The following is a 26,745-nucleotide window of genomic DNA, read 5'->3' on the forward strand; positions in this document are numbered from 1 at the left end:
CGGATACATCTTGTACGTTCAGTCCGTCCAGTTGGGAGCTGTGCGTAAGGGTCTGTGTACGGACCTAAATCATCCTGACGATTACGTACTGGGAGACAGACCGTACGTGAACCGGATCAACCGGACACAATCTCTCTCACCCTCCGTTTCTTGTGTATTCCTGCGGTCCTTATGTACTACTATGTATGGTACTTAAGCACTAGTTCTCCCTGCACAGAGCGAGAGAGAGAGAAACACAGATACAGAGAGAGAGAGAGAGAGAGAGAGAGAGAGAGAGACACAGACAGACAGACAGACAGACAGACAGACAGACAGACAGACAGACAGAGCAGGAGGTAAAGATGATGAATAAGTGCATAATGTTCAGTATTGTGTTATTATATTCGAGGTCTAGACATTTTCGCCGGAGAGATACGTTATCTATCTTTCAGGACCTTTCCCTGCTCTCCTCACAGCCCCCACAAGCTCCTATGGTAATTACCGTACACCGCAGCGAAATTTGGACCCCGCTCCTTTCACCTCCCGTTTGGCAAAGTCGGATGGCTTTGGCATTGAACTTACCGGGGTACGTGTGCGTGCGTTGTTCTCGCGAACATCGGCGTGGATGACGGCCGCACATGAGATCTTTAGCCTGGAAGTTTAATCCAAACTGTAAATGAAGCTAATGCTGGCTGCCTAGTAGCCTATGGTTCCTGTTTACAAATGAGTGTCGCATCTGATCTGAATGACGAAACGGGCCGCTAAGCTTGATGGGAAATGTAGTGTTTTTTAATTCCCCAGCAGTGTGCAGTATGGACTGTATTCTATTCTGATACACATTATGAGGAGCTGATTTTCAGTATGAATTGGTTAATGCAATACAATACAGCAGAATGTTATCTCTGTATGAGCTTTTCTATAATAATTTTACAATAAAAATGTTTTTCTTTTTAAATAACTTATAACATATACAATATATAATATTTTGTCTTCAACATATTTTTTTCCAAAAATGATAATTGAATAATAGGGGTCGTCTTATAATCAGAGTCGTATAATCTTCGGGCTAATACGGTATATAACCTTACCGCGCCGTCAAAGAGACGTGATGGTGAAAGGAGACCCGCCGGGCTGTTTCCACTGGGTGATGACGTCATCACGGAGGGTAAAATCCCCATAGAGATCCATTCATTGTGCTGCAAATAAACCGCTTTATCTCCCAAAAAAAAAAAATCTGCAAAATGGCGATGATCAGCGCCGGTTAGCTTTACTCTCTCCATGTTGCTAGAGGAGGACTAGAGCAATAACATCCGGGTAGTGAAGTGACACAAAATGGATGCATTATACTTTTTCCTCACATGCTACTTAAAGCTGTCTAGGGTACCAAGCCTAGGGCCACAGCATTGCAGGGGGCGATGGTGGCATTCCCACTTCTCCATTGACAGTTCAGATATCGTTGTTGTCGGGTCAAAATCTTGTGTCCAAAACAGTTCATTTTGCATTTATCATTTTAAAAATGATTTTCACTACTTTTGTGCGACGGCCTTGTATGATTTGCGAAAAGAACGTACAAATTCGGAGATACGAGATTTCCACCCGACAACGACCATATACTAGTGTTGTTGCTGCTCTTATACCACCATTATTACTGGGGTTGGTGTGGGCCAGACAGTAGCCCCCCGCAGGCTGCAAATGGCCCGCGGGCCGCCTATTGGGGAACCCTGGTGTAGTGTATAGTATGTGATGGGCCCCAAACTTTTACCCCCTTTAAAAGAAATTGCTCAATGCTGACAGACGGTCAGCAGGTGGTTTCATGAATGTATACCTTATATAGACAACATTTTAGTAACATTTTCGTATATAAACATTTTAGGCCAAAAAAAGCCTTTTGGCAGCCGGACTGAGGGCTCGAACACACTGCCCGACTTGTTGAGCAGATTGTGCTGTCGCCGACCATTTTTGGCGCACGCCGACAAAAACGGCGATCTTCTGCAAGATCGGGCTTTGCTCGCCGAGGTTTTGCTCGGTGTGTGTGTGAAAAGCACTGCGAGAAGATCTGGCCGCGATTATAGCGTTTGGTGAATTTCTTCCCGAGCGTTTCTAGATATAATCTAGCAATTGATATTTGGCTCTGTCGCAAACTGGACACCATACAGCAGGGTAACATGCCAAGGGCCACAGCCTGCGAACAGATTTTGGCTTGGGAGCGGCGCACAAAGACAACGACAACGTAGCGTCGGCAGGAATGATAGCACCTCACCCCACGGAGGTTAGGGTTAGGCATAGTTTTACTGAGGTTAAAGTTAGGGTTAGGGATGCATCCTGGTGAACTATCTGGCAGTGTGTGATCCGTCGGTGATCAATATTGTCGGCGAAAACCACAACAAGACGATTTCAAGAAAGTCACTTGTGCAGTGTGAAATACTCTAATGATCTGATGACTCACCGACCACGCAATATCGTACAGTGTGTTCGAGCCCTACCAGGAGTTTTACTGCAGGGTCAGTAAAGGGGAACACACATCGGACGCGGGCGGCTGCGCAGCGCCGCGTAGCAGTATTGACACGCGTAAGTGCTGCATGGTAACACCAACTGGATGCATTTCCCTGGTGGGGAAAAACATTTGCACCGCACGGCAGCGCCTAGAAATAGAATAGTGGCGTATCGACACGACGTGCGAGGCAGCAAACCCACGCCTGCGCCGCTGACATTGAAAATAATGTGGCTGTATGTTTCCCTTAAGACTACAACACAGTAGCACTTAATACATAAAATATAGCCTAAACAGACACCTGAATTCAACACTTAGACAGTGCAGTATTTATTTGTTAATCCATGTTTTGTTTTAATCCATGGTGATTCATGTGTTGATCTCTGGCTGCTGCTACACACTGAGACGCTTTACACTAGACCACCCAGATACATTTAAATATGAATACAAACTGTAGGCCTATTGGCTAAATGTCATTGTGCCATGTGCCCCTTTCCCCACACACATTCATTTAAGCTATTTTCCTAAAATTATTTTCCTTCCTTTTTGTTTCGGTGACGTCATCACTGTGTCATCAGGTAATAATTGGTGTACCATAAGCTAGCGAACAGCGCCATCCTATTCTTTATAAATACTGCAGTTATTTTAGTGTACAGTATCAATGTTTATTCCTCCACAGGCCCTCCAGGAACACCCTCAGTATCAGTGGATCCACCAGGAGAAGTTGTTGAGGGCAGCAATGTGACTCTGACCTGCAGCAGTGATGCCAACCCACCAGTAGACATCTACACCTGGTACAGAGACAGCAGATCTATCTCCACTGGTCCTCAGCTGGTGATCGTCAATGTTTCTTCGAGAGTCTCTGGAAAGTACACCTGCAAGGCAGCAAACAAACATGGATCATCCCAGAGTTCATCACCACACTCTCTATATGTTCAGTGTAAGTGAAGTAAAGCATTTGTATTTTATTTATTTATTTAGTTTTTACTGTCAACAAAACAACAGCATTATTTATTCAAGCAGGTTTATTGTGTTTCTTATTTTGTCAGATATTTCAGACTAAGATAAGATAAGTCACCAGAGTCAGCACAGCAGTTAAGATACAATGACAGGACCTGACTGTCTTCCAAGGAAGCACATGAACAACACGTGATAATGGCATTGTAATGCGTAATGATAAAGAGTATAGTATACCTCTTTCTCCAACAGACGGTCCTAAGAACGTCCTTTTGGCAGTAAGTCCACCAGGAGATGTTGTCCAAGGGAGCTCAATCACTTTCACCTGCAGCAGCAGTGGATCAAATCCACCAATCCAGAGTTACACCATTTTCAAAGACAACACTACTGTGGCACAGAGGAAGACAAAGACCATCTCTAACATCCAACCCCGTGACAGTGGAACATACAACTGTCAGGCAATGAACAACATCACTACAGTCAATTCACCTGGAGTCATTGTTGATGTTCACTGTGAGTTTTTAATCCGATTAGGATGTAATTACCGTAATTGCCAGACTATAAACTGCGGCTTTTTCCCCATGTTTTGAACCCTGTGGCATATACAATGGTGCGGCTTATATAGAGATTTTTACAGCTAACGGCCAGTCAGTTTGTTTTACAATGGTCTTAAACAAGGATTTATATATAGATTTTTACAGCTAACCGCCACCAGGGGCGGGGGTGGATATGCATGAACATAAAGTGTTGTCCATATTATCACAGTTCATATTAGGAAAATAATTATGAGTAAGAGAGAAATAGGGAAAATGAAAAGTTTTACATTATTGATTCCTTTGTGTCCAGTGTTTTATTATTTTGACGAAAGGTGATGTACTATTAGACATACACCACATTATTCATGAATGAATAATTGTTATTGTTCATTCCTAGAGGAAAAGACTGTATATACAACAAAGTGTTATTTGAGTGTATCAATGTTTACTCCTCCACAGACCCTCCAGAAAAGCCCTCAGTATCAGTGGATCCACCAGGAGAAGTTGTTGAGGGCAGCAAAGTGACTCTGACCTGCAGCAGTGATGCCAACCCACCAGTAGACATCTACACCTGGTACAGAGACAGTAGATCTATCTCCACTGGTCCTCAGCTGGTGAAGGAGAATGTATCTCCAGCAGATGCTGGACAGTATGTCTGTCAGGGGACAAACAGACATGGATCACAGAGATCATCACCTCACCATCTAGATGTTCAGGGTAAGTGGACTAAACTGTTAGGGTTTTTTTTTTCTTTGTTCATTGTGAGCTTGTAGATGTGCTATTTTCACGGCGCAACCAAACATAAAATGACTTGTCTTTTAGTTCTACTGGATCTTTTCTCCACTAATCCCTCCCTGATATTTTAGTCCAGTTTTTATTTGTTGACAAAATTGTCAATACATTTGGTCTCACTTTTAGTCATTGCAGTTTTTATTTAGATTTCATCAGCCAACCATCTCAAACTGAACCCAGACTGACTGACTGCATGGGGCAGGACTTCCCAGCTAAGTCCTGCCCCATGCAGGATCTCACAAGACAACCTTGGTTTCCAACTGATAAGAACCTTGGTGTGGTCCTTCACTCTGATCAGCTAACACAGGGATGCTGACAGAACCCTCGCTAAAACACCCAGGACAACGATCCACTCGTCCCACACTCTTCTCCCTTCTGGCTCCCAAAATGTAGAATGAACTCCCTTTCATCCACCATAATCTGAAGACTCACCTCTCCAACTCAGCCCATAGCACTTACCGTAGCACTTGCCCTAGCCTTGAAAGGCTAAATGTAATTTAGATGTCTGTCAGGTCATTGTTGATGACCTATGATTGTCTCCACCAGCCGAAGGCTGAGGGAGAGTATGTTTTCGCCCCTGTCCGTGCGTCCGTCCGTGCGTGTGTCCGTGCGTGCGTCCGTCCTCCAAGTTTGTTACCAGCTAATCTCTGGCGCCGTTGGCCCGGTCGCTGCCAAAATTTGCGCACACACTCCCTGGATGCCAATTCAGAACCTCTGCCCCACATTTTTCAAATGGCCCTATTCTAGCGCCACCTTGAGGCAGATGTTTGCAAAACACATTTCTGTACTCGCAAATCGGTAGACAGTATCTCTACAGTCATGTGATCGACATGGATCTGTCTGATTGTCCATATTCCATCCTGATTGGCTGATATTGGCTTTCAAAGTTTGTAAGATTTGTCCGTTTCGGACAAAATGCCTCAAATCACAAACGCAGAGTGCAATTAACATGAAATCGCGCACACACGTTCCCACTAGGCCGAGGAAGATATGCCACTTCAATCCACCGATCAGTTTCAAACTTTGTAAGCACACTCCCTATAGGCCAAGGAAAAACCCTTTCCTTGTATTTTTCACATCAGCCTTTTATAGCGCCACCAGGAGGCCGACTTATGTAAGACACATTTTTGGATATTACTCCTTCAGATTTGACCCAAAATTAACACAAATCAGTACACAGTATCTCTACAGTCATATGATCAAGACGGATCTGTCCCGTATTAAATATTCAATCCTGATTGGCTAAGATTGGCCTCCAAACTTTGCAGGATCGATCCGTTTCGAACAAAATGCCTCAAATCAAACACAGCGTGCAATTGTAATGAAATTGTGCACGCACATTCGCAAAAGGCCAAGGAAGAAATTACACTACAAAATGTTCAAATCAGCCTCATGGTGGCGCCATGAAAGGTCTAAGATTGGTGAAGAACACATGCCACCCTTTTTACATTGGCCTATTATAGCACCACCAGGACGCATGGCTGGTGGAGACCTGTGCTCGGAAGAGCACTTCTTCTAGTTTACTATTGCCATGCATTTGATGTATTACCTTTATACTGTATTGTATTACCTTTGTAAATGCCAATATTGTAATGTGTCGAAATTGGCAGTGGAAAGGGGTAGTGGATGCATTTTTGTATTCATAATTTTAGTTGACTAAATAATTTTTCATGTTTCGCTTCATGTTTCGAGTTAAACTATTGTTAAACATTTTAACACTTCATTTACAAGGAGTCTACACAATTAGAGAATGTAGATTTTTTTTTTAATTTTAATCACCTTTTGCCAGTTATCTCTCCTTTGGTACCACAACAATACAGCATGGAATTGTGGCCACAATCTTATCCGATGACAACAAATTCAAAGTTTTGGGTCTGAGAATGTGGGTCTCATAGAATTGTGGTTCCGTGGATCAAATGCAGAATACATAATGGTCGTTGATGTGGAATGACCAGACACTATCACACTGCGTGGAGGCGCTTACAAAAAAGATTCAAACCGACTGTTAGAACTACAACCAATCAGAGTAGCGCAAAGGTGATACGCCCGCCTTACATTTGCATACTGGGTCCCTGGTTGTTTCCTCACAATTTGTGAGCCGTTAAATATTTGGATAGCTGAGCGGAACCAGACCTAATCTGCCAAGGGCAAATGTTCTTTCCCATGGCAGATTCATCTGGCTACATGCAAGGCTAGTGACTTTACAATTGGTTTCATTACCTTAGTAAATATTTTCATAAATAGCCTACGTTAAGTTTCATGTTAGTTTCATGTCTTCTATATGCGTTTTAGCTCTAGATACTTTATATTGATGATAAAGCAGGCTGTGCTTTCAGGGCTTGTGATTGGTTCTACTGAGTGAAGACTCCACCCCTCACTCCCTTTACACTGGGTGTGGTTTCACTGAACTAGAGGCTTCAAAACGTGTGACATAAAGAGCTCTTAGTCCATATTGTTTACAGTCTAAGAGCTCTTAGTCCATATTGTTTACAGTCTAAGAGCTCTTGGTCCATATTGTTTACAGTCTATGAGCTCTTAGTCCATATTGTTTACAGTGTATGAGCTGCCCCCTTGTTGGTGAAGGTTATGGTGTCACCAAATCACCATGGTGTTTGTTTGTTGTTGTACTGCTAGACAGGCTCCATGTACTGTTACACTCAAACTCATTAATTTGCATCTTTATTCTCTTCAGCTCTCCAGGTTCAACCGACAGTCAAGACAACAGGTAAACAAACATGAACAAACAACTACACATCATTGTAAGCTAAATGTTTTTCTTCTGTTCAAAGTTATATTACAGTTTTACCGTGTATCCTATTGTCTCTGTACAGAGTCTGATGATGTCAGGTTGGTGGGAGGAACCAGTCACTGTGCTGGTAGACTGGAAGTGAAACACCTGAGTGAGTGGAGACCAGCGGCTGATCCTATGTCTAACTGGAACCCCATGGAGTCATCATCTGTAGTGTGTAAACAGCTCAACTGTGGCTCTGTTGTTGACACTAAATGGAGTGTTTTTACACGTCATCCTGTATGGTTGATTACATCTTCCTGCGTTGGATCTACACTGAGGGAATGTCTAACACACAGTCTGCGGTCTGCTAATTCTGTGGAGAGACTGGAGGTGATCTGTTCAGGTAACAAACAATGACTTCAACAATGACACAAATCTATATTGCCTGTCTGTTTGTTCTGGTCCTTTTTAGTGTTGTATAACATATAACATCCCTTCCACCAAATCAAAGGAACGGTGAACATATGTATACACACAGATATACAGTATACACAGTATATGTACCAATAATATACCCTAAGAGAAGCGACCTTGCCAGTTGCGTGCACATGGGTGCGTGCACGCATCCGCCTGGCTGACAGCAGACAGCTGGGTGAGCGCTGGGCACTTTTGCATGGGATCAACTTTGATGCACAGACCTGGTTGGTTGTTTAAATTGGACAAAATGTGGCCATATCTTCCCAAATATGGAGATGACTGACATCTGATCATAGATGTTTGACGTCATACACCACATGAGACTTGCAGTGTGGAATGCTTTGTGATGAAGTTAATGTGGATTGAAATAAACTAAACTAAACATGAGACTGACACAATATGTCCATACCGATATCGCTGGTTGACATTGGCACATTTCACTCAGGTTTTTTCATCTCATTTATGTCACTTTGTCTGCTGACCTCAGCAACAAAATAAAAATAAAATAAACAAAAATAAAAATAAAACAATTCACAGGAGGCAAGCAGTGATCACCCCATGATGTGCACCGCAATGTAGTTTCAAATGCACTACATTGCAGAGGCTTTTCTGAGAGTAAAAAGCTAAAAAAGAAGAAGACATGCATGTCATGCATGATCTGGTCAGATTGCCCCAGGAAATGTGCCAATGTGAACCAGAGACATCGGTATATGGGTATTCCCAGAGATGGGCTATGTCCATATATGGCCATTCCCAGATATGGGCTTAATATTGGTGACAGCAGGGATCTCCAAATATGGGCATAAAAGGAATTGCATTAGTGTGGTTTCCCAAACAGGGCATCATCTGGGAATGCCCATATATTGACGTTTACGGGCCGGTAGGGCATAAAATGTTTGCTAATTAGTGAGGCCAGACGGGGCCTCTGGCCGGCCCAGTTTGTGCCCAGTTAGGGCAGTTTGATTTCCGTGCCCATTGAGAACGCTGAGCTTGCCGAGTCATCATTGTGATGTCAGAACAGGTCGATGCAAATGAATTCTGTCTTGGCCAGCATGACATGATGCGTGACTCACGCACGCACATAGGGCTGCAGGTCTTTATAGTAAAGCTGGGTGCTGGGCGTTGATCCCATGCCAAATCGCCCAGTTAGTAAAGTTCTGGTGGAGTCAAAGGAAGACGACACCCCAAGAAGTGCCCGGGTAGCTCAGTCGGTAGAGCTCTCGCCTTTGTACCGCAAGGTCATGGGTTCGATTCCGGGCACCGCCAACTCAGCGTATGAGTAGCATGGCTTGGCAAGTCGTGCGGCAAGTACTGGGAGCTGATGGTAGGTGTGGCGCTCCACCTCAGCAGTCCATCTCCCAGGGGTCTAGCGCATTGTAACGGGGACAGACTCCCGCGTGTTACCGGCTGATACCGACAATAAGCCACTCCCGACCTACTTGAAGAAGAACAGAGCAGTTCCTCACCGTTGCTTCACCGTTGATTCTAAGCTAGCATTGGACAAAAGCTTTTTGGGAGGGGCATAACTACTGGCTAATTTAGACACATTATTCAGACATGAATTGTTGTTATTGTTAGAGTGAAAAATACAGTTGCCTTTACAGTACATTAAGTAAAGACGTTTAGTTGAGCATAATTGCTCATCTTTATTCCTCTACAGACTCCCCAGCAATTATCTCAGTGGATCCACCAGGAGAAGTTGTTGAGGGCAGCAAAGTGACTCTGACCTGCAGCAGTGATGCCAACCCAGCAGTAGACATCTACACCTGGTACAGAGACAGCAACATCTCTATCTCCACTGGTCCTCAGCTGGTGATGGTCAATGTGCAATCTGCAGACTCTGGAAACTACACCTGTCAGGCAACAAACACAAAGAGATCATCACCGATCTCTCTTGATGTTCAGTGTAAGTGAGCTAAACCTTTTAAGTTCTTTTTTCTACTTTTCTTTTACATATAGCAACACAACTGCATAATTTGTTGAAACACGTTTATTTTTTTTGTGTTATAAAGAGGGCTTTTAAAGTGACATAAATGTTTCTCCAACAGATGGTCCTAAGAACGTCCTTTTGGCAGTAAGTCCGCCAGGAGATGTTGTCAAAGGAAGTTCAGTTACTTTCACTTGCAGCAGCAGTGAATCAAATCCACCATTCCAGAGTTACATCATTTTGAAAGACAAGACTATAGTGGCAGAGAAGAAGATATTTACCATCTCTAACATCCAACCCAGTGACAGTGGAACATACAACTGTAAGGCCATGAACAACATCGCTACAGTCAGTTCACCTGGAGTCAGTGTTGATCTTCACCGTGAGTATTTCATTAATTAAGATCAATTTATATTGTGCCTAAAATGTATGCTAATTGGGCTGGGCCAGTTAGGGCCCAGTCACAACTCTACAGCGCTCCCAGTAGGCGAAGGAAGAATTGCCACCCCACATGTTTCAAATCAGCCTCATGGTGGCGTTAGCAGGTCACTTCACGTTTTGGATGATTCCTGAACCGTAGGTCGGACCATCACAGTTTTGGATGATTCCTGAACCATAGGTCGGACCATTAAAGTGTTGTCCTTTTTTTCCCTCTGGATTGCATCCCGTAAATCCGGGAGCGTGTCGCTGTTTCGAAGTTCATCTTTTCGACACCCGACTCTAACCCTCACCCTAACCTTAACCTTCGTGGAGTGAGTCACTCACCCTCGGACGAAATGATGGGCATTCGCACAAGTGAGATTTCCCCGTAAATCCTCTAATAGTGACCACTATTCAATTACCAAATGTTGCCTCTCTATTAATTTGGTAGATTCTGCCAGGGTTTTATAATTAATTCAGTAGCAAACTGCCAGGGTTTTCAGTGTTTTACCGTATTTTCAAGGGCGCACGTGAGCGTACGTGCGTCCGCGTGCGTGTCCGTGTCTGTGTGGACTAGGGCTTTCACTTCTAGCATTTTTTACAGATCGACTAGTTGAAAGGGCTGGTAGTTTCAGGCAACAATGACAATTTGTATTTTTTAAACGGCAGCAGGTTCAAGCATTACATACATCTCTCACACACAATGAAGTAGTAAAGCCTCTGAAGTCTGAACATCAAACCAAACAAAAAATAAATACAATAAAACCTTTATAAGCAGTACAGTACACGCCGCTCTGACTGGGGCACATTTACAGCTGGCTGCTGCAGCTGCTACGCAGCTAGGTTGTCATGACAACATATAAACAACCGCACGTGTGTGACTGAATAGAACGCGCACAAACCATAGAGTTATAATAAGAAGGCACAAACCAACAACACAGGCTCAGAATTCCACAATCAACATTAATTTAAGCTGCAACAACAATAAATGAAAAGTGCATGGACTCACCAGAATGACTTGCGTGTCTCCTCATGAAACAAAAAATAAACAACAATACATCCAACAGCTGCCTGTATAACACAAGACTGTAGGCTACTCGCTCTCACTGTCAGTGTCAGATTCATAGTCCTCCTCGTTTATTGTGTCCTACTAGCGCGCAGTTTAAGTTATACATCATGAATGGACAGCCAAAACAAGTTGTATTATCAGAACAGTTTAGCCTACACATTAATTTGCGAACGGGGGCGTTGGGGGGAGAGAGAAGATAGCAGTCCATTAACCCATGGACCATGGGTATTATGGAAGGCACGCAGGACAATTAACAACCCATATAAAACAAACATACACTCGATTGAAGTTCTTTATGAGGAGATGTTATGGAAACTGTACAAGATCACCACCAAAGCCTTTACAACTTTCCCAAAGAGATGCATGGATTGGACGCACTATCGTGACCACTCGACCATACAGTGAGTAGTCTATAATTGATTAATTTCTGGACAGATGAATATCAACCTATGAAACATTTGCGCAGACCTCACTTTCAGACTATTTCTCATTATTCTGTACCTGTGTTGTTGGCCTCGATGCAACAGAAACAACTTGTTATGAAACCATGCAGTATGCGTGCAAACACACAGCCTGAGCCTGCGCGATTATTAGTCCAATATAATTAATTCCCTTATGCAAGATGAAGCTGTATGTTTACAGCCTACTACTCCTTTACATTCAATTTGTTCAGTCCCAACTATACAACAGGACTTAAACTGTTGTTTTTGGCTTGTTTTGCTTAACCTAAGGGGTGGTTGGGGACTGGGAGACTGCTGGTGAATAGGGGAAAATGACTGCAAAACTTAAAAAATAAATTAATAAAACTGCGGTCGCGCGCGCGCATATTTCGTGCACGTGCGCAAAAGCCCCCTGTAGCACCCCCTGCTGCTCAGGGCTAGAACCGCGCCTGATCAGCAGCAGGCGTGGCTCTCTTTTTGTCGGTGCTCTCGAAACTAGGTCCAAACAACTCCTCAAAGTCACTCTCCAGTCTAGTTTTCCCACGGGGATTCACCCGCTCCGTTCCAACGCTGTCCTCGGTGTCTGAGGTGGCATCATCATCTATATGGTGAAAATTAAGACACATTAATGGCGTTGTTTTTCTAACTATTCAACTAGTCTAATCATAGCCAAATCTACAAGCTCACACAACGTGATGCGCTGTTTCGCACGGCAATATGAGCTTGTGGATCGGCTACAATTATTTAGTGAGCCAATATACGGGATTTACAATGTTATTCACAACATTATAGGGTTATTTATAATAGTTAAATTAAGTTAATGGTTAGCACCTGTAGCTGTAGCTCCTGGTTGTTCCTCCTCGCCTCCGTCTTCCACCAGCTGTGTCAAGTGCGCCCAGGCCTCCGCTCTGGAACTTTCTGGGAGACATTTTAGCTGCTTAAAGCGGGGATCCAGCAAGCATGCCATGATCGGGATGGATTCAGCCAAACGATCACTCTCCAACTTGAAGCGTGTTGTAAGCGCTGTCCTCACGGTGTCCTTGAACTTGCGGGTAGCGACCATATCAGACTCACTGGCTCTCAGCGTGTTGTGAACCAGGTTCAGTATTACGGGATAGATAAACGACAGCCCGACATGTGCCTGTCCACACATGATTTTTGTTGCCAAGGCTAGCGGCCTCAGTAAAAGGATCAGCTGCTCCATTAAATCCCACTGGCCGTTTTTAAGGGAGAGGGCCTTTTTCTGGGACGGCTTTGTTGTCTCCTCGTCGTTGAGAACTGCCAGCACCGGGATGCGCTGCTCATGCAGCCGTTCCATCATGGTGAATGTGGAATTCCAGCGGGTCACGCAATCGTTCTGGAGCTTCTTTTTCTTCATGCCCAGGTTTTTCTGGCATTTCTTCAAAGCCCAATGTCCAACAGAGGACTTGCGGAAAAAGCTGACAAGACGCCTAGCAGCTGCTGTGGTCTTCTCAATCTCAGGTAAATCTAACCCCGCTTTTATGGCTAGTTGAAGGGTGTGCCCTGTGCACCCCAGGTCGTTGGGAAACTCCTCACAAAGCTCCATTGCCAGATTCATGTTGCTTGCATTGTCATGCACAGTGCAAAACACATGCAAGTTCCACGCCTCGATCGTTTCTGTCAGCCTTCGGGCAATATTTGCAGCAATGTGTCTCTCGGGCATGATGCTTGTTCGCAGAACTCTTGCTATTATCTTCCAGGAGTCTGTAATGAAGTGAGCGGTCACTGTAATATACGGATCCATAGTGCAAGACGTCCACAAGTCGGTAGTGGAAGAGACACTTGTACTGCAATGTGCTTGTCTTCCAAGCTGTAGCATGACACGGGATTGTATAGTTTGGCTCGAAGAATTTAATCAATTCCTTGAAGCCTTCTCCAGAAATGGCAGCGACTGGCCGAACATCTTTGACAACCACGTTGAGAATTAATTCTGTTATCTTCTTTCTTCTTTGCTCTGTGAATGGGCGTGGGGCATAGTCTCCAATTGTTGTCTGCCGCTTTGCAACCTGTTTCCCGGCGGCGGCGGGGGCCTCGGCGGCGGCACTGCTGTCTGTTGGAAGCGGGTGTTTGCTAGCCAGATGGTTACTCATAGTAGACGTATTGCTGTTGAATTTAAGGGTAGTCTTACACAGTTTACACTCCACTGTTTTCTTCTCCACATCTTCTGTGAAATACTCCCATACAGCTGAGCGACGAGCCCGTTTAGCTGGCACTGGGCCACTTGTTGATGCTGTGTTGTTCGCAGCCATGCTTGTTTACTGAGATTGTGGGGGGAAGCAGCGGTGTGTTCCGGGTGATTGGGTATTGTGGGTAATCTGATTTATTATATTTATAATTGTAAAAGGAAAACTTTGTTATGATTAGTTGAGATTATAGCTTGTTATCTTTTAGGCAAAAAAAAAGGAAAGGAAAAAAGAAATTCAAAGGAAAAAAAATAAAAAAAAATGTTTTCGACTTTTCGACTAGTAACTACAAGATCGACTAGCGGTTGTACTAGTCGACTAGTCGAATAGTCGACTAGTTGGTGAAAGCCCTAGTGTGGACACGATCAAGAATGTGTTGGAATTCACCCAGATAGGAAAGAATATTTCTCTGGTTGTTGTAGCTTCACCTAGTGTCCACTAAACAGAGTGTGAATGAAATATGGGTGCTGTGGAAACCTAGAACCAGAGATAAACCCACTTCCCTGCAGAAGAAGAAGTTGAACTGGATGGAGAAGTGCTTTTCATTTCCGGGTTATCTTTGCATGCATTGGTCTCCTAGCAACCACGGATCGTTCTCTCAGTAACGAACAGCGATATTAATACGCTTACATTAAATATAACAAAAGACGGAGAGCTCCGATCTCCGTTCTTGGCACTAAATGTTTTAATTTCCCTTCTGTTCTCTCAGTAGCGAACAGCAATATTAATTACCGGGTGCGTTGTTGAAACAAGCAGTTAAAAGCAGGTCTTCAAATACAAGCCTCTAGAGGTTGATGTTTACTTTGATACCGTGTGACTCTCCCATGACCACATACTTCCTGGTCAGCAACACAACACAACACAACACAACACAACACAACACAACACAACACAACACAACAGTGTTATCAGCGATAATGGCGTCGATCCTGCCGTGATCAAAACTCTGGTCTCTAAACTACTTGAATTCACTATGACGTGTTCTATGAACATTATTGATGATTTAATGTTTTTTTTTCTCTTCGTATTATGGTAAGTTTAATTCATCATATCTTGTAATTGTGTTTCTACGATTATAAACTCAGATTTCAGTTGTGCTTGTGCAACTTTGACGATTGCATTAAAGATATTGAAATATCCTACTAGACAAAGAGTCTAGAATAGAAATACCCGGAGTTACTGTGAGTTGAATCTAACCATAATTCCTTTGTTGCCACGGAGAAGAAGTTAAGAGAAAAGACACGCAATTGCTGGCAGGCAGGAATGGAGACGGAGAGAGATGTTCTGGGATCCACAGGTTGGTTGGTTTATTGCAGAGTATGAAGCCATGGTACAGAGAGCTGAGAGGCAGCCCTTCGGCCATCGCCGGAGAAGACCCCCAAGACATTATTTTGCTCAGGTTTTATATGTTTCTAAGACACCTTCTGTCTTTCTATTGGTCCAGATCTACAGACATGTTGACTCTCTTTTAAGATTACATTTAGCATATGCAGACCAAATGGCCTTCTGTCTAAACAACAGGTTATCAACACCTCCGTGGGCCACTGGCCTCCAGCTCCTAGATTAACAAAGGGAATGTAAATGATGGCAACACCCCATGCCTGAATGGGTGAGACAGGCCGGCAGCTCAACTCCAGACTGTAAGACATCATGAGCTTGTAGAACAATATCTAATTCATGGTAATATTTGGTGGATATGGTTTCATATAGGATACGACAATATAAGGACAATCTGACAACCACTTGAACCCCAGCTTCTATATTCTAGGCTAGGGGGAACATAAGCCAAACATCTACAATAAATGTGACCACCTGTAACTGCATAACTGCACTGTTATGTTGCTCCCCAGGTTTCATGAACAAGAAGCTTTACTTTTTTACCACGTGTTCTATTGTCTCTGTACAGCTGTCAGGTTGGTGGGAGGAACCAGTCACTGTGCTGGTAGACTGGAAGTGAAACACGAGAGAGAGTGGAGACCAGCGGCTGATCCTTCATCAAAATGGAACCTGAAGCCATCAACTGTTGTTTGTAAAGAGCTCGACTGTGGCTCTGCTGCTCACACTAAATGGAGTCATGGTACTGAACGTCAACCTGTATGGTGGATTACATCTTCCTGTAATGGTTCTGAATCTACACTGAGTGAATGTGGAACAATGCACCCTGTTGAATCTGTAGACAGACTTGAGGTGATCTGTTCAGGTAACAAACAATGACTTCAACAACAACACTAATCTATACTGTCTGTCTGTCTGTCTGTCTGTCTGTCTGTCTGTCTGTCTGTCTGTCTGTCTGTCTGTCTGTCTTTCTGTCGGTAACATCTCATATTCTATCTCCGTCTGTTTGTCTGTCTGTTGTGGTCCTTTTTAGTCCTCTGACATCCCTTCTACCAAAACAAAGGAACAGTGAACATCTTCTGTCCCCCATGTTTTAGTCTGGCCATGAATTCGTATTATTCATCTGTGTATGTAAAAACATAGATTTGAATATAATATAATATAATATAATATAATATAATATAATACAAATTCTGGGAGGTGTGTGACTGGCACCTGAGCTTGGGTCCTGAAAAGCAGCAACACAGACAGATGAGCCATGCTCAGGTGTCAGTCACACAGCTGTGACTTTTGGGGGCTGCTGTGGGTAGCTCAGTCATTAGAGCTCTCGACTTTAGCCTACACGTTTAGCTGTGTTGTTCATTATACCGTTGTACCATACGGAAGGAGTTTTTGTGAAGAGTTCATCAAAGGCTTTCAGTTGTAAGAGTCTTTGTCTATTTTCCTGCATAAGACTAGCTTTAGGCCTGTTAGAATAACCTGAGAAATGTCCCCTTGGCTTCAACATGGTTAATTGCGACCAAAGGTCACAGTATACCATGATAAATGTCGTAGCTTGTCCGTCCGTCCGTCCGTCCGTCCGTCCGTCCGTCCGTCCTTCCTTCCTTCCTTCCTTCCTTCCTTCCTTCCTTCCTTCCTTCCTTCCTTCCTTCCTTCCTTCCTCCCTTCCTCCCTCCCTCCCTCCCTCCCGTCCGTCCGTCCGTCCGTCCGTCCGTCCGTACAGGAAGTGATGTCACGTGACATCACCTCATCAAAGATCAAATCCTGGATATTCATACTGTCACTGTGACATCACAGGTGATATCACATTGACAGTCCATATATGGGTATCCCTTTTATGCCCATATATCCCTGATGTCATTGATATCACTGGCCAGATGGCAAAGGTATGGCCCATATATTTGTGGCTGGTTCAGATAGGGATCTCCATGTATGGGCATAAAATGTATTGTATGTATATGGATACATATTATTATTAATAAAGGATAAAATAAAATAAAAAGTCCATATATGGTCATTCCCAGAAACAAAATCCCTTGTATGCCCATATATGGAGATTTCTGATGTCATCAATCACAGCCGAAAACGTTAATATTAAGTCCATATATGTATATGGATATATATTAACACATCTAGTGCCTATCTTGAACTAATTCGGGACCGGGCGCCTTAATCTGATGTGCCTATCCCGAACTAGTTCGGCTCCGGCACTCTTTTTACATTAACATTGTTGAGCCTTACCGTAACATTGGGCCACAGTTTGTTTATTGCGACCGTAGGTCGCATTTACTACCAAAACCTCCACAGGCTGTCCGTGGCTGAGTCAGTCAGTCACACTTTTGCCCTGCTCATATCTCCACAACCGTTGCCCGCATCCATGCCAAATTTTGCACACACACTCCTTGACTGCCAAACTACAACCTCCAAGGACCCCCGGAGCCCCAGGGACCCCCAGGTCCCTGGGGGACGCCCAGATGTAAAAAATGACCAAATGTGCTCACACGTCACACGTCACACTTTTTCCCTGCTTATATCTCCGCACCCGTTGACCCGATCCATGCCAGATTTTACACACACACTCCTTGCCTGCCAAACTACAACCTCCAAGGACCCCCGGAGCCCCAGGGACCCCCAGGTCCCTGGGGGACCCCCAGATGTAAAAAATGACAAAATGTGCAAAAATGACCAAATGACCACCCCAACGGGGCTGCTCACGGGGAATTCCCGGGGACCACCGACTCCTGGTGCTCCAGAACGGATGCAAAAGTGGTGGCGCCCCCAGTGGAGGACCCCCTGCCACTGCAGCGCACATAAAATGCCGTAACTCGGGCTAGGAGCGTCCGGGAGAGCCGGGGCCGGTACCTATTCGTCCGCCAAGGCAACGCGGAGACCCCACCCCTCATTTCTCACATGGCCCTATTGTAGCGCCACCTTCAGGCCGATTTTTAAAACACATTTTTGGACACTGCTCCTACAGTTTTTGCCCTAAAATCACGAATATCACTACACAGCATGTCTACACTCATGTCATCAACATGGATCAGGAAGATTTTGGAAAAACAAATTTTTGCCCTATTTGTGGAGATAAGCCACCTACGGTCGCTTATCTCCCGATTAGGGAGTCTTACTGGTATTAGATGCTGAGAGCATCGCGACGCAGATTTTCTCCATTGAATCCAATGCATCCTGCAAACTTTGAAGCTTTTTTTCTCTGATCTATGCTTTTATGGAAGAGAACAACCTTTATTCACAGCTAAATGGCCGAAAAACAGGCTTCTAACATTAGCGTTAGCCTATAGGTAATGGAACCTAAGTCCATCCGGGTCATATTCATGTCACGCACGTACATGCATATGCGCAAGGGTTGCGCATATACAGCGCGGCCCTATGGGGTTTGTTCCGGCCACTCAGATGGAGTTCCGACGACATCGTGTGGCGCTAGATGAGTTTTATAAAGGATAAATTTAATAAAATGTCCATATACAGTATGGCCATTCCCAGATGATGCTCTGTTAGGTTACCCCCTTATGACCATATATGGAGATCCCCAGGCATCAAACCCAGGCCCTAACTCGCCAAGGCCCTGCTTGGCTTTACTAATTAACATACGTTTTATGCCCATATATGGAGATTCCTATATTATCAATATTAAGGACACTATTAAGGATATTATGTTATCAATATTAACCCTTTTAGTGCCTATCCCGATCTAGTTCGGGATATTCGGGATCAAAAACAATTTTTTATTTGCTATTTTACTTACCCCGAGCTGCTTGGAGCAACGTGGGTGGTCCCGGCTCGCCCAGCGCTCACCAACGAGAGACGCTAGATGCTCCGACGATTTATTCCATTGAAAATGGTTTAAAATAAAGTTTAGACCCCCCCAATGTTCACCCAATGTTCATTGTAGGCGGCGCGACGTATTCCAGGGTGCCTATCCCGAACTAGTCCGGGATATTTAATAAAATGAATTATTTTATCGGAGGCCTCAACGAAGCCCCGGTCTAGACGTCCATCCTTGGCCGGGACTTAGACTCGGCCATCCACGGGCCGTATTCGCGCTAACGGCCGGATCGTGCCGCCCACTCCAATAATAAATCACATCTTTAGACAGGATTTTCTCCGGATTGTGTCCCCAGACCCAAGGAGAAAGTTTTTTGCGGCTGAAATAGCTTTAGATCGGGCTTCTCAATGGGTTAGCATTTTGGCTACGTGTCAGCTAGCTTCCTCCTCTCGACACCCATAGCATTGGCTGGAGTGAAAACACAAGCCAGTTGGGAGAGGGTCGACGAAAGCTATAAAGAAGGTCTATGGAGAAATTTCTGGCACTCTAGCACCCCTTGTGGCCGGATGGCACTGTATGAGTTAAGGACATAATCTGGGAATGCCCATATTTGGTAATGCCCATATATGGACATCATTTGACATAACATTGTTGACTATCATGCAGGGGTCTCCATATACAGTATGAGTAACTGGTCCCATATACATCACTGGCCAGATGGCCAAGAATTGGCGCGACCTCGCCTTTTAGGGCGAGGTTGCATGTCACCCTGAGGTGTCTTACTAGTAACTAAATGTGATACGCTATAGGCCTACAGGTGTTTTGCTTTTTTGGTAGATATTTGTATAATTTTGTAATAGATTTTAGGTAGATTTTTGTATATTTTTGTAATAGACTTTTAGGTAGATATATGTATAGAAAGGCCTAACCAGGGACTGGGGTTGCAAATTAGCCTTGGCTACAAACCCTATATACAATGCAAGGGTTTCATGTTTTTATAACTTGATTACATTGTCCCTGTCAAATAAACATTATATATATATATATATATATATATATATATATATATATATATATGGTTCCCAAGTGGCCGCTCTACCTCCTGAGCCACTGTATAACAAATTAAATAATACATTATTGTTATTGTTCGTCTGACCACAGCGTAATCTCATGCTATGTCTCCATCTGCTCCAGACCTGTTCTCCAAGTGTGGAAAACCTGATCCTCCTGATACAGAAGAAGTAGTAGTCAAGGTCGCCAGAGGCAGGCTGTCTCGTCCTGGGGATCATCCATGGCAGGTGTCCCTGCAGCGCAGAGACAATGGATCATCAGAACCGTTCAAACATGCATGTGGAGGCGTCCTCATTGCATCCTGTTGGGTCCTCACTGCTGGTCACTGCATGTAAGCTGCTCTAAATTACTATTTTATTATGGTATAATGCAGGGCCAGGCAACCTTAGGAACGGGCGGATTTATACCAGTATATACAGTATTTCACAAACGTGAGTACAGCCCTATATTTTCTGCAAATATTTAATGATATCTCTTCATGGGACACTGAAGAAACACTGAAGAAAACGTTGATACAATGTAAAGTAGTCAGTGTAATTTGTCCCCTCAAAATAACTCAACATACATGTCAAAACTGCTGGCAACTAAAGTGAGTAAACCCCTAAGAGAAAATGTCCGAATTGGGTTCAAGTGAAATTCTTTTGTGTGTCAACCATTACTTTCCAGCACTGTCTTAAAGGACAACTCCGCCCTAAATCACTTCTAGGCTCATTTTCCTACATATATTGATCCAAAATGACTGTCCATGGGGTCTATTAGGCAGAAATATAAAAGCGATATAAGCCTATCACTTTCTTTTATCAATTTGTTGCGGTCAAAAGTGTTTTTATTTTTCATAAATGTGTTACTAGTTTTGTCATTACAAACACATCCATGCCATCGTTGTCCCACAAAAGTCATCACACTCTGCTAAACAGATGCTGTTATGTGTTTTGCCAAGTCCCGAAAAAGATGCCCTGTAATTGGCCAGTACAGTCACTTTGATTTGCAGTTGTGCCAAATGCTCCCCCAAAACATGATTTATTAGATTATGGTGGCTTGTGTGGGACAACCACGTCATGGATGTGTTTGTAATGACATTCATGAAAAAGAAAATCACTTTTGACCGCTACACATATTATAAAAGCACAAGGCTTATGAGCTCCACTCCATATGCTATGAGCGCTGCTGTGTTCTGCTGGGGAAACTGGACAACAGGGGCATTACTGCCTAATAGACCCCATGGACAGTCATTTAGGATCAAGTAGGAAAATGAGCCTAGAAGTGATTTAGGGCAGAGTTGTCCTTTAACCCTCTTGGTCATGGAGTTCACCAGAGCTTCACTGGTTGCCACAGCCCCATATAGAACCTCGCCCTCCACTGCATACTGTTGTGCTCCGAGATCACCGGACTGCAGTAGAACGCCTCCATGCCGAGGTAGATCACCCTTTTCCCCAAATTGTATCCAAAAAGTAAAGGTAGTTCCACGCTCCCAGACTATAACTTTCCATCCCACGGTACATACAACATGCACTACGGCATGAACCAACCGTTAAAAATCGCTAGTTTTGTCAGCCAGTGTCATGTTTCCCCATTCAATCGGAACTCCCGGGCGTTTTTCCGGATTTAATGAGACTAAAAAAGCGATTTAAACCATTTCCCAACGCCGTAGTGCATGTTTTATGGAACTACAGTGGGTTACAACATTTAGCGTCGCCAAGTCTAAAATGACACCTAGAGGTGTCAAGAGGTGCCTAGAGGTACCTCTGTCAAACACGCCTCCAAATTCTTAGCCGCGCCCCCTAGAAATGTGATATTTTATTTCAACGTGTAGTGTGGCTGTTCAGCCACGGGGTGGCGATTCTTCAATATGAGTCGACTATTCGAGTCTATTACTTGTTGGTTACTTGTTATCTCTACCTGCATTGTGAGCTTGTAAATAGTTTCTTTTCAAGTTATTTTTGCACTCAAATTGTAATTATTTGTTTAACCCATTTAGGCCTAGGATTATTGACTGCTTTAACTATTGAAAAATAGCAAATATACAAGCACATGTAGATCTGCTATTTTTTTTAAATCATGTTTTTTTTTGCAAGTCTTTGAATATATCTACTTAAAAGCGAACATTTGTAACTCAAATATTTGCTTCTGGGGGGTCCCTGGAATAACATATTTTGAGATGGGGGGTCCGTGGCCAAATACCTGTAATTTTGGGGGTCCTTCACATGAAAAGGTTTGAGAACAGCATGATTTCGATTTTAGAGGAAGGATTTAGAAGTCAGGTCAAAGATCGGGTCAAAGATATTCAAAGACTTGCACTCATTTTCACAATTTTTCAAAAATAGCAGATCTACAAGCTCACAACACCTCACACTGCAAAGTGTTGTGAGCTTGCAGATTGGCTATTTTCGGCAAATACTTTAGGTGTGGAGGGGAAAAAAGAGCATACTAAGCAGTAAGCACAGAGGTTGAGGTACAAAGGGTTGTGGGGGTCCCTGCTTCATCTCTCTCTCAACTAAGGGGTCCTTGATCTGAAAACGTTGAAGATCCCTTTGCAAAACAACTCTTTGCCATCAAATCTCTTAACATGTTCACAAAATGGAACTCGTGTTTTCATTTGGTAAACACAGCCATATTTTCACATGACACACACATGCATTCATTGAATAAACACAACTAGCTTTTGGCTGAACACTACCAAGCATGAACAGAACACTGAAGAGCAAAATTGAAAACACAATTGTCGAAATGGAACACACTGAATGAATGTCAATTACTCTGGTAAATGAACCAATTCCCTTTTTGTAAAATGACCCAGTGTATGCCCACTTCTCTCATAGACAAACATAAAACAGCACACAAATATGCAGACAAAACATTTTATTGACTGTAGGTCTAAACGTTTACCCCCAAACACTCCAAACAAGCCCACAACGCGTTGTGTGCTTGTAGATCGGCTGTTTTCAATAGTTTTGTGCGACAGTCTTGTATGATGTAGCATGGCTTTTCTTTACCAAAAGCCGTACACATTTGAAACTTGGAGATACAAGTTTTCTGCCCGACAGTGACGATATTTTAGTGATTATGTTGCGAGGAAAACGTTGAGCCATTACATAATAGCCATTTTGGTTAGAACTGACTGAAAATAACTTTGTACTTTATATAATAAATAATATTTTTTCAAGTGTCCAAATAAATTCAAAATATTATCAAATGATCTCGCGGCACCCCTGGACTGCCGTCGTGGCACCCCAGGGTGCCCCATCACCCACTTTGAAAACCCCTGGCCTAGAGTGCCGCATGAAGCCCACATCTCCATAAGCCTCCTCCATGGCCTGAAGCAGTGGGACCTGGCTCTGAATTGCTCGCCTGACCCGAAAGTTTAGAGATTTGAATATTTGTGTGTTGTGGATTGATGCTATGAGATTTTATGTGAGAAGTGTGTGCAAACCTGAAAAGTGTGTCTTGTGTTTTGACAACAAGGTGATGTGAAATTTACATCAGAGTGTAAAGAAGGAAAGTCAGAGTCTAATATGATAAGGAAATCTAAAGTAGTAACAAATTGAGTCAAGCGATTGGGGACAGAAGTAAAGGTTGTGAAAATTGTGCCAAATTAAAAAAAAATGTGTTTTAGCAATCGAAAAAAAACTGTAAGCTGATTTTGATACTATATACTGTATGTATATATATATTCTAGGGCTGGGAGAGAGAGAGAGAGAGAGAGAGAGAGAGAGAGAGAGAGAGAGAGAGAGAGAGAGAGAGAGAGAGAGAGAGAGAGGCGGAGAAGTCATCAAATGACAGAACGTTGTGACACAAACAATTACAAAATAATTGGTTCACACACTGTCCCAAAACAACATAAACGTGACATAATAATAATAAGCTAAATATAAGGAAACGAAAAAGACACAACTTTTGTTCACATGTTCAATTGAAATTGTTCTTTATTTGGAAACAAGGCAGTAGGCAACATTTTTCCAATAGCCTCATAAAGTTGTTCATAAAGATGTATTAGTTGTCCCAGACACCTGGACAAACATTTGATTGTGGTTTAATAATAATAATGTAATGCCATCATGGTCATAAATGTAGGCCTAATGCCTGTAGAAATCCTTCTCCATTCCTCCTCTTCTGGTAAATGTCAACGTCTCAGAAGAAGATGTGACAGCGAGGAGGTTTTTGAGAACCAAGCCTCTGACATGACCAATCGCTTTTGCTTTTGTGAAAGGGTCCCTTTCTAATTACAGAGTGAAAGGTCAAGTTAAAATGTCAAACTATTATTTACCACACTGTTTTTCAATACTTTTCGGTAATCATGACATTTTGTGAGAAAACATACGTTTACATTGCCAAAGCAAGTGTCAAAAAATTAAATAAAAACAGTCTATAAGGGAGAACATCACATGGAACATATACAGTAGGACGGTTGGAGGGGGAGCAGCTGACCATATAGGCGACCCTCTAGACAAGCTAATTGCTTCCAATACACAAGTATCTGTGCCAAACATGTTGAACCAGTTCTATTGTCCGCCCGTGTTGAATTGACGGCACACGCAGGCTTCATTGGTGTACTGAGTACATTTACTCGAGTAGGCTATTTTTATTCCACTACAATCTTTTGAAAACAGTTAGATACTTTGCAAATTTCGATTATTAGGCTATAAAGGCATACAACCACTTCAGCCCTACATTTAGGCCATTTGAAAATACAAGCTCACAATATTGCTTAATCTGCTCAAATATTTGTATAATCTACAAATGGTAGGCTACATTTGTGAAATGACTAGACTATAGGCTCCGTTTTCTTTATACAGCCTACATTTTGATACCAAAACGTCATTACTCAAGCCAATTAAGGCTTATATTTTGAACATGGGATTTCTAAAAGAGTATTTCTACTTTTACTTAAGGAAAACATGTGAGTACTTTTTTTCATCACTGACGGCCTTGCTGATCCCGCCCATAGACGATCGCGCCTCGATCGGCTTGCTCACTCAGCTAGCAGCAGAGCAGTTGAGTTCTAACTTCATCTAACTTTCACTAATAATTAATATTGAAATAAGAACAGCAGGATAACAAGTAGACTATTGTGACATTTACATTTGAAAGTTCCTGGTTTGTATATAAAGAAGTTACCTCAAGAGTCACCAGCCAATCGTCATTACTCACAAACAATTACAAAATAATTGGTTCACACACTGTCCCAAAAATAACACAAACGTGACATAATAATAATAAGCTAAATATAAGGAAACGAAAAAGACACAACTTAACCAAAACGAGACCTTTCCTATAATAATAATAATAACAGTGCAGGGACCCTGACGACACTCTCCCACGCCAAATACATTTCCTCATTATGGGGCCGTGGTATTCCATTTGGACATGATTTGGAACAGAGCGACAGAGAGATGGAGAGAGAAAGCGAGCGAGCGAGGATTACGTTTTGTTCTTCTGGTTTAAGTTCATCATGGCTCGGTCAATTATGAAGCCATTAAAACAAATAAAACGTCACCTCTTCCCGTAGAGCTTAAATCGGGCCTAAAAAAGTGAGCCCGGCCCAACCCAGCCCGACAGAATTTCAGCCCGGACAGAGCCCAAACCCGATACATAATTGACAATTGGAGACCGGCTCGGCCCGAAGACCGACATTCTAAACAAGCTTATATAATGCAGACGGCAGCAGCCTTTTTTTCCTCATACAATATTGGTGATTTGTTAAGAACAGTGTCATTCTACCATTTTCCAACTGTCTTTATAAAAGACATTGTAGCAAGCACTGTCCTAATTATGAAAAAAAACGTTGGCTGATCTACAGTGCGACATTGATTTGCTATATAAAACCATATTTGATAGATATAACTATCATCTACAATTACTTATTGTAGAGAACGTTATAGGCTATAGGGTATTTTAGCCTATAGTGCGCGTTTCTTGTGGGGAGATTTACAGAAGCGGAATATACCAAGTTAATCAGGGGGAACTTGATAAATATATGGGAGTAAACACGTATGAAAAATAACAAAAGAAAACATTTTTTAATACAAAATTCAACAAATTAAAGTAGCATGACCCCCCTCCAGCCAAAATAAAAAAGTAATGGTCCCCCCTGATAATCAAATTATTATTTGAGAACCCCCCCCCCCCCCCCCCTTATCTATGTTTTAGTTCAAGCCAATTAAAGGCAAGTAAAAAGCTATACAGTATAATAAGCAAGGTATGGTTCATTTTGGTCACTCTCTCTCTCAGCATTAAACTGTATCCTTGGAAAAAAAAAATCAAACATGTTAAATTGAATTTGTTCTTTATTTGGAAACAAGGCAGTAGGCAACAGATACAGTTCAGTCTTCAAATGCAATTACAATTACAATGTTTTACTGTGAATAAAAACGTTTCAGTCTGTCTAATAGCCTAATCATAAGCTAAATGCTCGGGTCTCTCTGAACCTCGGAAATAAACGGATTTCAGGACAATGTCACAGGTCTAAAAAAAAACAAAAAAAGAATCCGAACGGGACGGAACTGGACAAGACCATTACGGGGCCACTCGGGTT

General features: G+C 42.9%; 1 protein-coding gene across 5 annotated transcripts in view; it reads left to right on the forward strand.

The window, feature by feature from the left end:
* The window catches only part of LOC308291238 (uncharacterized protein), a 222,159-nt gene that overhangs the window by 189,665 nt on the left and 5,749 nt on the right, over positions 1-26,745 (forward strand). For all 5 annotated transcript variants that reach the window (XM_080733202.1, XM_080733206.1, XM_080733207.1 and 2 more), the window contains one exon: positions 20,337-20,544. In XM_080733202.1, coding sequence (XP_080589328.1) covers positions 20,337-20,544 — 208 coding nt within the window. The remainder of the gene's footprint in view (positions 1-20,336; positions 20,545-26,745) is intronic.

Source organism: Nannobrachium achirus, assembly GCF_963921795.1.
Source record: "Nannobrachium achirus genome assembly, chromosome: 9".
Lineage (NCBI taxonomy): Eukaryota > Metazoa > Chordata > Actinopteri > Myctophiformes > Myctophidae > Nannobrachium > Nannobrachium achirus.